This window comes from Marmota flaviventris, chromosome 1, assembly GCF_047511675.1.
Source record: "Marmota flaviventris isolate mMarFla1 chromosome 1, mMarFla1.hap1, whole genome shotgun sequence".
Taxonomy (NCBI): Eukaryota; Metazoa; Chordata; class Mammalia; order Rodentia; family Sciuridae; genus Marmota; species Marmota flaviventris.
This window is the reverse complement of record NC_092498.1, coordinates 165,194,540-165,208,531: the sequence shown is the minus strand read 5'-3', so window position 1 is coordinate 165,208,531 and position 13,992 is coordinate 165,194,540. Positions and strand designations below refer to the sequence as shown.

The 13,992-nt window shown below is 34.9% G+C and overlaps 1 protein-coding gene across 5 annotated transcripts in view; it reads left to right on the top strand.

Annotated features, from left to right (window-relative positions):
• The window catches only part of Sfmbt1 (Scm like with four mbt domains 1), a 130,460-nt gene that overhangs the window by 101,712 nt on the left and 14,756 nt on the right, over positions 1-13,992 (top strand). For all 5 annotated transcript variants that reach the window (XM_071618760.1, XM_027947821.2, XM_071618759.1 and 2 more), the window contains 4 exons: positions 1,898-1,980; positions 7,442-7,568; positions 8,579-8,692; positions 12,187-12,229. In XM_071618760.1, coding sequence (XP_071474861.1) covers positions 1,898-1,980; positions 7,442-7,568; positions 8,579-8,692; positions 12,187-12,229 — 367 coding nt within the window. The remainder of the gene's footprint in view (positions 1-1,897; positions 1,981-7,441; positions 7,569-8,578; positions 8,693-12,186; positions 12,230-13,992) is intronic.

Sequence of the window (13,992 nt, the reverse complement as noted above, 5' to 3'; positions counted from 1 at the left end):
CTTCATTAGTAAGTTTTTGGTAAGCATGGCTTCACTTTCTAAATGTTGATTGCTGAAACACTGAGCTATAGAAGTACTCTTTTGTGTTAACAAGCTGTAAACTCAAACCTTTTGCTTTCCATTCAGCTAGTAAACATTTATGGAATGTTTGCTATGAACCAAATATTGAGCTTATCACTGGGGAGACAAAAATGAGCACAACACAGTCTCTTCAAGGAGAAATACCCAGATTCTCCTCCATCAGTGGAGCAAACTGTAGGAGTGTCTGGTAGGAGGGTGTTGTATGGAACACCTACAGAAGGATGTTCTTGCTTTGTAGGAATGCTTGGGCTTGCACCTTCATGTGAAAAGGAAAAAAAAAAAAACAATTATTAAAAATATTGGAGCTTTCAGCACTGTTGTAGACAAGCCAACTATCTTGTAAATAAAGTAGATTAAACAAATGAAAATGGCAGAAAATGTACTTTTGAGAAACATGGTAGGGACAGAGGGAGAGTGTGGTACCTTTCTCAGTTATATGGAAAAGATAATTAAAGGGCTGAAGGAGGGCATAGTCTTGAGTAGCCTCCTCTGTGCCTTTGTGGTATTAAGCTCTGTGACGGCAGAGAGAAGTTTAGACACAGTGAAGCAGTCAGGCCTTATCAGCTTTTTGTTCACAGATGGTGCTGAGCTTTTTGTTCACAGATGGTGCTGATTCAAGTCATTCGACTAGAGATACTCTATCAAGAATATTGGTAGAATAAAGTAGGGAATTAAGCTCAACTTTTTTTCTGAAATGAATTAATGATTTAGATTATAAGAGCATTGATATTTTTAAGGTGTTCTTTTCTTATTGTCATGTAGCAATTATATGTATATGGGATACAGTGTAGCATTTTAATATATACAAATAGTGTACAATGATCAGATGAGGATAATTGGCATGTCTATCTCATTTCAGAGTGTGTGTGTGTATGTGTGTGTGTGTATGTGTTGGGAACATTAAAAATCTACTAGCTGTTTGGAATATTCAATTCTCATTAATCCTAGTTACCCCTCCAGAAGTTATTTCTCTTATCATCTGTATCCCATGTCCATTAACCATCTTCTCTCCATCTCTGAGAGCTTTGAGATTCTGAAATTCTGTTGTACCTGAATCTGAAAACAGTGCTAAGAACATTGTATTACTATTAGCTAAGACATGTTTAAAGAAATAGCCTTATCAAAAAAAAAATCTTCATTTATTAAATAGTACTGTTTGTTATCTCTTTTCCTTCAGAGCTTACATCCTAATAAAATTGATAATAATACTAGATTCATATGTGTAAATCAAGTCTGGTCATAATTGTGTTAGATTCTTTGGTAAATTGCTGTCAACTAATATATAAAATACAGCTTAATTTCAAATATCATTAAAAGTGATTGTTTTTAAGATATAGAGAAATATCCTAAAGATGCAGCAAATAAAATGATTTTAGTAAAAAATAATGTTAAAAATAAATGCCCAGGACCCATGTTGTGGCTTAGTGGTAGAGCACTTGCCTAGAATGTGTAAGACACTGGGTTTGATCCCCAGCACCACATTAAAAAAAAAAAAAAAATTAACCAAAAAAAAAAAAAAAAGGTTAAAAAAAATAAATAAATGCCCAATTTGAAATTTAAAATTCCAAAGAATTCCACTGTATAGTTTGGACAGAGTTGTTTTATTTTATAAAATTAACTATGTAGGCCCTAAGTTTGATATCTAGCATTGAAAAATTAATTGTGGTTTGGATTTATGAAGTGTTTTTTATGTTCTCTAAGATGATCAAAAATCCTTAGATTAGCAACCTTGGAAGTTTATGGATGGACACATGGCCGAGCGGTAAAGCTAGGCAAGCACATGTGATGTGAATCATTGCTCTTTGTCTCCATGTAGGCTACCCAAGCCAGGACTTCGACTGGGCCGACTACCTCAAACAGTGTGGTGCTGAAGCTGCTCCCCAGAGGTGCTTTCCTCCGGTGAGACCACTTGACCACTGCTTCAAGGCTGCAGGGGCTGCTGTGTTTCCCTTGCTTTTTATGACTGTTACTCTCAAACTATTATGTCACTCAATCCCCTAGCCACCTTGTTGATTATAGTTAAAGACAAATATGTTTACTGGAGAAGTTAATAAATGTACTAATTACATTAGTTTATAAGTTTATCAGCTTTATGTTTTCTTAGTAGCTGAAATGTGAATTTGACATTTTATAATTTGATGGTTCAATAATATGAAAAAAATGTTGAAATATAGCATGTAGAAAAATTGTTAAGCTTATTTAAAAATACTTCTTTTCAAATAATAAACACACATGTTTAAAAAACCAAAGAGCAGTAGAAAGCTTAGAATATAGAATAATAGTCCCTTTCCTATCCCTTTCCACATCCTCCCTTCTCAGAAATGATTGCTTTCTGTTCTTCTCAATATAATTCTGGTATTAAGACTTTTTCATTTTCAAAACAATGTGTGCCATCTTTTAGGCATTGATTTTTAGACACATTTATTGACTCTATATTATAGTAAATGAGCATTTAGCCATTTTATATTACCTTTAGGTATATCCTGAGGAGTGGGATAGCTGGGCCAAATGGGGGTTCCATTCTGAGTTTTCTGAGGAATCTCCATGTTGCTTTTCAGAGTGGTTGCACCAATTTGTAGTCCCACCAGCAACGTCTGAGTGTACCTTTTTCTCCACATCCTTGCCAGCATTTATTGTTACTTGTATTCTTGATGATTGGCATTCTGGAGTGAGATGGAATCTCAGTGTAGTTTTTTTCTACATTTCTCTAGTATACCATTCTTGTTTTAAGGATGCAGTAGTTTTTCTTCTCTCAGAGGATGTTAACCCCCCATCACTTGATGGCAAGTTGACGCTAATCTCTGCTTTCTCCAAGTTGCTTGTTTTGTCTGTTTTGATTTCTAACTTTCATGTTCTTATATATCTGGTAATTCTTAAATGCTTATAGTTAAGAATGGAAGAATAAAAGAAAAAGCTGATTGGAAATTCTTGATTGTGTTGGTGGGAATTGTCAACCTTGAAGTTTCCTTCAGGATGTAATCTGGCTGACCATTTGTTGGGGAAACCCAGATCCTTATCTTTGTGTCTTCTTGGGCTTCTCATATTATTCATAAGAAGTCTTTTTCAATCCCCTGCCTGATTAGTATAGGCTAGACTGGGCCAGTTAACCTCCGAAGTTCCCCGGTACCTGGTTCTATCAGTTCTTAGTTTTCTTCGTTGCCAATTTAGATTCACCTTTCACTGATATTACCCATTCATTACCCACTACATACTTGCCCTTAATAATTTCTTGTATCCTCCTGCCCACACGGATCTATGTTTTCCATGTCCAGAGGCTAAATCCAACTTTTATATGGAGGGAAAGAGACAGTTGCCCTGGGGGTTAGATAGGGTGGAGTAGAAGAGCTCCAGGTGTTATCAATCCTTCTTGTTTTGACTATTTCTTTTTCACCTGCAGTTGCCTAGTACCTGGTTTTTTCCAGTTCTTAGCTTTTTTTTTTTAAATGCCAACTTAGATTTATCTTTCATATATGCTTAGATAATAGACCCTATTCTAAATTTTAGTTTATAAAATGTATTTCAACAATCAAAAAGATAATATGCCATGATCAAATGGGTTTCATTTCAGAGATGCAAGGTTGGTTCAACATATGCAAATCAATAAATGTAAATCACCACTTAAATAAAATTAAGGACAAGAATCACATAATCTCTCAATAGATAAAGAAAAGGCCTTTGATAAAATTCTGTACCCATTAATGTTAAAAATGCTAGAGAAGCTAAGGATTGAAGGAACTTGCCTCAACATCATAAAGGCTGTTTATGATAAACCAAAGACAGCATCATACCAAATTGAGAAAAACTAAAAGCATTTATTCTAAAATCAGGAACAAGACAAAGCTGTCTAATTCTTACCACTTCTATTCAATATAGTCCTCGAAACATTAGGCAGAGCGATCAGTCAAGAAAAGGAAATCAAAGAGATACAAATAAGTCAAATTATCTGCTGATGACATGATCCTATATCTAGAAGACCCAAAAGACTCTACCAGAAGACTTCTAGAGCTTATAAATGAGTTCAGCAAAGTAGAAGGATACAAGATCAAAACCCATAAGCCAATAGCTTTCTCCCTGTGCTCCCAACACCTGAGGAAGAAATCAATAAAACCATACCATTTACAATAATCTCAAAAAAAAAAAAAAAAAGAAACTTGGGAATTAATCTAATCAAGGAGATTAAAGAGCTCCACCATGAAAATTATAGAACACTGAAGAAAGAAATTAAGACCTTAGAAGATGGAAAGATATATTCCTTGGATAGGCAGAATTAATATTGTCAAAGAGCCATACTACCAAAAGCAATATACAGATTCAATGAAATCCCCATCAAAATACCAATGACAGAAAGACAGTGGAAAAAATCAGTTTTTCCCATGTACATATATGAAAAGAATGGGACTCTAACTAGAATAAGATATATTCCATACTTGTATAATTATATCAGAATGGATTCTTCTGTTATATATAACTAAAAAGAACAAAATAAATAAATAAAAGCCAAATAATGATAGCTTTAAAAATACTAATGACATTCTTCACATAATTAGAAAAAACAATTTTTAAATTTGTTTGGAAGAATAAGATACCCAGAATAGCCAAAGCAATACCATGCAAGAAAAGTGAAGCAGGAGGCATCACAGTATCTGATCTGAAATTATATTATTATAGAAAATATACATAGATAAATTTGTATGTAGATAAATTTACATATTTAAAGCCATTTGATATTTGACAAAGGTGCCAAAAATATATTTTAGATTTAAAAAAAAAAAAAGTCTTTTTAACATTGTGCTGGGAAAACTGGATAGCTTCATGTAGAAAAATGAAAGTAAATACCTCCCACCCTGCAAAAGACTCAAATTGAAATGGATTGAAGACTTCAAAATTAGACCAGAATCTTTGCAACTGCTAGAAGAAAATAGAGTAAACCCTCCATCATTTAAGTGCTGGCACTGACTTTCTTAACAAGACCTCCAAAGCATAAGAAATAAAGCCAAGAATCAATAAGTGAGATGCTTTCAAACTAAAAAGCTTCTGCATAGCAATGGAAACAATTAAGAGCATGAAGAGGGAGCCTACAGAATGGGAGAAAATCTTGACCCAACTATGCCTCCAATAAGGGATTAATATCCAGAATATATAAAGAATTCAAAAAGCTTAATACCAAAAAAACAACCCAGACAAATGGGCAAAAGAAGTAAACAGAAACTTCTCAAAAGAAGGAACAAAGATGGCCAACAAGTATATGAAAAAATATTTAGTATCTCTAGCAATCAGGAAAATGCAAATCTAAATTACACTAAGATTTCAACTTACCCCATCAGAATGGCGATGATCAGGAAACAATAATAAATATTAGCAAGGTTTGTGGAGAAAAAGGTACACTTATATATTGATGGGACTACAGGCTACTACAACCACTCTGGAGAGAAGTAAGGAGATTCCTCAAAAAACTAGGGATGGTACCACAATATGACCAGCTGTCTCACTCCTTGGTATTTTCCCAAAGATCTAAAGTTGGCATACTGTAGTGTTACAGCCACCTTAATGTTTATAGCAGCACAATTCACAATAGCTAAATTGTGGAATCAGTCCAGATGCCCATCAATAGATGAATGGATTGAGGCGAGATTATTGTATATATACAATGTAGTTCTACTCAGCCATAAAAAGAATGAAATTATGGCATTTGCTGGCAAATGGATGGAAATGGAGAATATCAAGCCAAGTGAAATGAGCCAAACTTAGAAACTCAAAGGTCAACTGTTTTCTCTCATATGTGGATGTTGAATAAAATAAAGGAAAAGGGAAGGGTAGGGTAGGATATAATAAAGGGAAGAGTGGTAATGTAGAAAAAGGAGAGGCAAAGTGGAGGAACAGGTAAGAGGAGGCCTACAGAATGAATTCTTTAAAAATCATGTGTATATATAAACATATCACAGGGAATTTCACCTTATGCATAAGTAAAAAGAACCAATCAGATATAAATAAATCGACAATTGTAAGGAAGTCTAGTCGAGTAGAGGAAGGAGAATAGGGGAAGGAAGGGAGGACAAGAGGAAAAAGGGGAGGATCATGAACTGAAACTGAATTCCATGATGTATGAGATTGTCAAGATTAATCCAAGTGCTATATATACTATAAGGCTTTAATAATAAAAAGAAAAACTTAAAATGCATAACCAACATAAAAGAAAGCACTGCACTCACCGATTTATTTTTGTCACTTTTAATAAAAAGTAAGTTGATTGCTAAGTCTTAAATTTAAGGTTTACTCTGGAAAACTGCAATAATAGCTTGATATCTCAAACTCCAATTTATGAGTCATGCCCAGGATCCCTTTGCAGCTAGCAGGATAAAAAAGTCTACTGTGGCTAAGTGGTTTAGGTAAAAATGATGTATATACCACAAAATGAACTTAATGGGTCCTGCTAGAAATCACTTTTTGCAACAGATGTTAAGTTATAAGTGTAATTTGAACGTTACACTGAAAATACTGCCTTATCCTATCCAGAAAAGGTTTGTATCAGATTATCTAAGCAATTTCTGCTTTATAAATATATATTTTACCTTTAGTTTCTGAAATGAAAAAATGTGTGCATATATTTTTTCTGAATTTTTAAAAAAATTTATATCAAAATACAAGTATGTGCTTCAAAAAGAATTTTTTAGAATTTATCAAGACACTAAATATTTTTTTTAGAATTTATCAAAACACTAAATATCATTTAATTATAAAATTGAGACTTCTAATATTGAAAAAAAATTAATCTTCTCTTACATCCATTTTGTTAGGTTTGTATCTTAAAAAAAAAAAAAAAAAAACTTTTAGTGACTTATCAGAAAGGAGAATAATCAAATGCAGATGTTTAGTTATCCATTTTGACCCAGAAGCTGCAAATTTTTTAAACCTGTTTTAAATGACTCTTCCCCCTTATTTGTAAGTTTTTTTTTTTTAATTCTGACTTACTTTTGTGGTATACATACAAATATGAACCAGGGAGTTTTTAGTATAGTAGAGCCCTCTGAGGGAGGGGAAGTGAATGAACAGTTGAGAATCACTTGGTTTGAGACACCAAGTCTTATTTCATTGATCTTTCTAATAATCCAGTGAGATAGAAGTGTTTTCAAAGTCATCTGACAGATGAGGAAATGGAGTCAAAAAGAGGCTGTACAATTTGAACAGGGGTCATCATCTATGCTGCAGTATGCACAAATCTCTGACCTAAAGACCACACTGCCTATAACACCAAGAAAGGCAGATATTTTCCTTTTGCACCTTTAAAAAACAATAAAAAAATAAAAAGAAATTAATATTGAGCGTTAATCTAGTAAGTGAATTTGATTCATTCCTTTTCTAGTCAATTTCTGAGCATGAGTTTAAGGAGAACATGAAGCTTGAGGCAGTGAACCCTCTTCTTCCTGAAGAAGTATGCATTGCCACCATTACTGCTGTGAGAGGCTCCTACCTGTGGCTCCAGCTGGAGGGTAAGTGCCAGCACTCCTTTGCTCTTCCTATTTATTTTGGTAGTGTGGCTTGTTTCACTTATTGGACTAGTTAAATAGTGACCTTATTTAGAGACTTCTATTTGAATTGCAACACTCTGAACTAAAAATTTATTTTCCTGTCCTTAGTTTTCAATTTTTAGGCAATGAATGTGCATAAAACCTTTGTTATGAAGTCCCTGTTTTCTTGAAGGTTAAGTCAAATAGTATATATTGTGATGTGACTAAAATAAATGAGCATGAACAGCAAACACAGTTTATTGAAGAGAGAGTATTTTTGTTGCCCCAAACAGTATCAGAAGGCATATGAAATAGAAATTATGTATTTTATTCAGTGTAGTATTCAGTGATGGGGGAGGTTTGTGGTTATAAGGCTGTGTGAGTGCTCAGTGCTGTAGTTACTGTGTGTGGCTTGGGTTTCTTTTTCTTTATCCTATTGCCAAATAGTCATATTTTGAGAAGGTACTTACTATTTGTGATTTATGGAATTGGCATCTAATGCAGGCATTAAGGATAATATTAAATGTAGACTTTCATGCAACTTGCTGAGCAACTTGCCAAATAATTTCCTGATTGGAATTTACTGTTTTACTTTCTGGCTTATTCCCAGAGTACCTGAACTAATGTTCTCATGAGTAGAATTGTCACTTTCCCTTTTGGTTTCTAATTATTTCAAGGAATTGGGGGGGAAAAAAAAGAATTGTTAGCTATGTGAATGATACCAGTGGTAGTTCTAGTTGCTTATTGGTTGTTTCTTCACTAAGGTCACCTTGTATATTCATTATCCATTTTGGTCCATAAAACTTAAACATATAGGGCACAGTTCACTTTTTTCCATAATGTTATCATACATGAAAAAGGTAAACTATGAAAAATATCCTTGCTTGAGAGACTTGTGTTTGTTTCTGTAACAAACACAAATGTTTAGAAAGTAGTTTATGAAGTAGGCTGTTTAATGATCTAAACAAAATTATTTTGTTTAATCTAAACAGGTTCTAAGATGCCTATACCTGAATGTATTGTGAGTGTGGAATCCATGGATATATTTCCTTTGGGCTGGTGTGAGACCAATGGCCACCCCCTCAGCACTCCTCGCCGGGCACGAGGTATCTTTTCTGGGCAAGAGGGTTGATGATTGTTAAGTGATCTGTTGTATGACTTTTACCTATTAGGATGAATAGGGACATTTTAGAGAAAAACTGGTTATCTATTTCTACATAGGAAATTTTTTATTGCAACAAACATTATCTTCTAGTGTCTGTGGGTTGGCCATCTGGGTGTAACTTAGGTGGGTTCTCTTGGATGTATATTTCTCCAAAGCTTCAGTGAAGGTTTCAGGAAGGGCCAGAGATATCTTAAGTCTTAATGTGGGAAGAATCTGCTCCCAAGTTTACTCAGATGATTATTGGCAAGTGTTGTCCATTCTGGCTGCTATAACAAAATATCATAGACCGAGAAATTTATAAATAACACATCATCGGAGGCTGGGAAATTCAAGAACAGTGTATCAATGGATTCAGTGTCTGGTGAGGGCCTGTTTCCTGGTTAATAGATAACACCTTCTTGCTGTGTCCTCACATGCTAAAGAAGACTACTAATTCCCTGTGGCCTCTTTTTTGTGGGGAGAGGGTACCAGGAATTGGACTCGGGGGCACTCAACCACTGAGTCACATCCCAAACTCTATTTTGTATTTTATTTAAGGACAGGGTCTCACTGAGTTGCTTAGCGTCTCACTTTTTCTGAGGCTGGCTTTGAACCCCCGATCCTTCTGCCTCAGCCTCCAGAGCTGCTGGGATTACAGGCATGGGCCACTGTGCCCAGCATGATCTAATTACTTTTGTTGGTGGTGCTGGATATTGAACCCAGGGCCTCGTGCATGTGAGGCGAGCACTCTGCTGACCAGCCCCTGATCTAATTACTTTTAAAGACTGCCCCCCTTCCTAATGCCAACATGTTGGTGATTATGTGTCAGTATGAATTTGCAGGATATTCAGACCATAATAACAAAAAGTAATTTCCGTGGGCTATTGGATTGAGAGCCTCAGCTCTTTGCTGACTATTGACTGGAGGCTTCCCTTAGTTCTTTGGCACATGGATCTTTCCATAGGGCAGTTAATGGCAAGATAACTGGATTCCATCAGAGTGAGGAAGTGAGAAAAAGCAAGAGAAGTCGAATAAGATGAAAGCTAGAGTCTTTTTGCAAATTAATCTTGATTTTTTTTTTTTTTTTTTTTTTTTTTTGGCGGGCAGGAGGATAACTGGGGATTGAACCCAGGGATGCTTTACCATGGAGCTACATCCCCAGTTCTCTTTTTATGTATTTATTTTTTTAGTTGTATTTGGACACAATACCTTTATTTTTATTTATTTATTTTTATGTGGTGCTGAGGATTGAACCTGGGGCTTCTCATGTGCTAGGCAAGTGCTGTACCGCTGAGCCACAACACCAGCCCCCCCTCCCTTTTAAATTTTTTTTAGTTGTAGATGAACACAATACCTTTATTTATTTTTATGTGGTGCTGGGGATTGAACCCAGTGCTTCACACGCAAGTCTTGCATTCTACCACTGAGCCACAACCCCAGCCACCTCCCAATTCTTTTTATTTTTTATTTTGAGACAAGTTCTTGCTGAGTTGCTGAGGCTGGCCTTGAACTTGCAATCCTTCTACTTCAGCCCCCTCAGTAACTGAGATTACAGTGCAACCTAATCTTAGATGTAATATTCTATCTCCCTTCTCTCTTTTTAAAAAAATCTTTATTTTTAAGTTGTAGTTAGATACAATACCTTTATTTCACTTATTTATTTTTATGTGGTGCTTAGGATTGAACCCAGGGTCTTGCATGTGTAAGGCGAGCACTCTACCGCTGAGCCACAATCTCAGCCCCCTATCTCCCCTCTTTTAAAAACAGTTTTGAGATATAATTAGTATACCATGAAATTTGCTCTTTTGAAGTTTATAATTCCTTGGTTTTAGTATATTCACAGAGTTGTGCTATTAGCTTCATAGTTGATTTGAGAACATATTTTTCATCTCCAAAAGAAATCCCATTCCAACCCCTTCCCAGGGAACCACTAATCTACTTTCTGTCTCCATTGATTTACTTATGTTGAACATTTATTATTAATAGAATCATATAATATGTGCTCTTTTGTGACTATCTCCTTAGCATGTATTCAGAATTCACCCATGTGAATTAGTGTCTGTTAGTACTTTATTCCTTTATATAGCTGAATAATATTCCATTGTATGGATATGCCACATTTTGTTTATCCATTCCTCAGTCGATGAACATTTGGGTTGTTTCCATTTTTTTACTATTATGAACAATGCTGCTATGAACTTCAGTGTACAAGTTTTATGTAAAGATTTGTGTCTTCATTTCTCTTGGGTACATTCTGATGAGTGGAAATGGTGAGTCATATGGTAACTCTATGTTTTCATGATTTGAGGAAATGCCAAACGGTTTTCCAAAGCAGCTGCTACATTTTACATCTCTATCAGCAACACATGAGGTCCAGTTGCTGCACATCTCCCCAGTGCTTCTTTTCTTTTCTTTTTTTTTGGTGCTAGGGATTGAACCCAGGGGTACTTAACCACTGAGCCACATCCCCAGCCTTTTTATATTTTATTTAGAGTCAGGGTCTTGCTGAGTTGCTTAGGGCCTCACTAAATTGCTGAGACTGACTTTGAACTCATGACCCTTTTGCCTCAGCCTTCTGAGCTGCTGGGATTTCAGGCATGCTCCACCATGCCCAACTCCTTTGTTCATTTTTTGATAGCCATCTTAGTGGGTGTGAAATTATGGTTTTGATTTGCATTTCCCTAATGATTAGTGATGTTGAGCTCTTCTTATATGCTTATTGGACATTAGTATATTGTCTCTGGAAAAATATCTACTCAAGTCCTTCACTATTTTTAAATTGGGTTATTTATCCTTTATTGAGTTGTCAGAGCTCTTTGCATGTTAGAGATATTAATCCTTTATTAGATACATGACTTGGAAATATTTTCCATGGGTTTCTTTTTCACTTTCTTGACGTGCATAAGATTTTATTCTCTTTTATGCACAAAATTTAGTCAAATTTTAGTGTTTTGTACTTTTATTGCCTCTAATTTTGGTGTCATATTTAAGAAATGATTGACAAATACCAAGTCATGAAGTTTTTTCATTTTTTTTATTAAGAGTTTTATAGCTTTATCTCTTACATTTAGATCATTGATCAATTTTAAGTTCAGTTTTAAATACAATGTAAGATAAGAGAATTCACTTTTCCTGGCACCATATTTTAAAAACTATCCCTTCCCCCATTGAATGGTCTGATTTGTACTTTTGTCAAACCAGTTTCTCATGAATATCTAGTTTTGCTTGGAAAATATTCCTAGGAATTGATTAACCCAGGGACCCTTGAAAATATCAATTTTTGCTCCTTGTATAAAGACTCCTACCCAAAATAATGTGCTTTATTTAGATATTCAAATACATAAGAACTTATATAAAGTAGCAGGTAGCTACCATTTTAAATATGTTAATATAAACAATACATATATAACTTTCTTTTGTCTTATTTTTCTTGACTCCCCACCCCCTTTCTTATAGTACATAAACAGAGGAAAATTGCAGTGGTTCAACCAGAAAAACAGTAAGTAATATAATAGAATGTCTGAGTAGTTAAGTTTGAAATTTAGAATACAGAAATAACTAAAAGTAAGTCATGTTTGTTTCTTGGATGGAAACATAGTCTTTTAGTTGGATAGTTTTTATACAAATTAAATAGTTTTTATACTTCTGCTTATAGTATATATATTTTGTATTTGAATAAAAGAAAGGAAATAACAGTCCCCATTCTAGTATTTGTGAAGGAAAAGTAAAAATTGTAGTCAGAAATTATTTGTTATAGTGTCTTTTTTTTGCTATTGGGGATTGAACCCAGGGGTGCTTAACCACTGAGCCACATCCCCAGCCCTTTTTTTTATATTTATATTTTATTTTGAGACAGAGTCTCACTGAGTTGCTTAGGGTCTCACTGTTCCTGAGGCTGGCTTTGAATTCACCATCCTCCTGCCTCAGCCTCCCGAGCCACTGGGATTATAGGTTTGTGCCACCTGTGGCTGGCTGTCACAGTGTCTTGAAGTAGAAGACAACAACTCTTAAAAAAAAAAAAAAATGACATACTTGGAAGAGTGGCTTTGTGCCTACCAGGAAACTCTTTGTAGCATCTTTACATACAGCTTTTTAGAAGCAATTATTTGGTGGTGGCTTCAACTCTTAAAAGTGCAAAGTTTTCTGTGTTTATATTTATGTTTTTAAACAACAGATTTTGCATTCTCTATTAGTCTGCTTAAGTTTCTCAAACACAGTGCCACAGACTGAATGACTTAAACCTCAGAAATTTATTTTCTCCTGTTTTTGGAAGTTGGAAAGTCCAGGATCAGTGTGCCAGCCAATTTGGTTCCTCTTCCTGGCTTGCTGATGTCTACCATCTGGTGGTGTCCTCCTTTGGTGAAGAAATTCATTCATTCATTTATATTCCCTTATTCTCTCTCCCACCTCTTCTTATAAGGCCACCAATACTATCAGATTATGGCTCTACTCTTAAGACCTCATTTAATTTTAATTAATCCTAAAAGCCTGACCTCCAAATATAGTAAGGATTAAGACTTTGACATAGGAATTTGGCAGGAGGGATACAATGTCTTCTATAGAAAATTCTATTAGCTATCTAATTTATAATTTATTTATAACTGCCTTTGTGTCTGTATGGTTAATAAAACTGGCACAATTCTAGTGTCTTGGGATGCTGAGGCAGGAGGATCTCAAGTCAAGGCCAGCCTCAGCAGCTTAGCAAAATAAAAAATAGAATGGGATGGGGATATAGTCAATGTTAAAGTGGTTCAACCTCCAGTGCCCCCCCCCCGCCAAAAAAAAAAAAAAAACTGACAATAGAAGTGGGAAGAATTTCAGATACAGAAGTAAGATAACAGTGACAGTACTGGCCTTGGATTTTTCCTCAGCTTAGTTGTTAAGACCAGTCCACAGCTTTAGCCAGGAATCATTCTAAAAAGGTAAATTAGCCTATTTTAGGGATTGCTACATACAGAATGAGTTTCTGTGTTTTTTCTCTAATAAAATAATTTTTTAAAAATTTTGAAATTGACATAAGAAATATTTCTGTTCTGTGACTGCTGAAAAATTAATAGTTTACTTGTGGTTTAGGAATCCCACAAGAAATTTCATAATTTCTTGAAAACATGAATGAAAGTAAAATTCATCTGAATAAGCAGTTTTACAACACAGATTGTTGACTCATTAAATCTTGCACACAATTTGAAAAGCAATTGCTGTTGTTAAATAAAATTATGATGAAAGAAGGACTTTATGCTGACTGCCACATTTGCTGTCTTA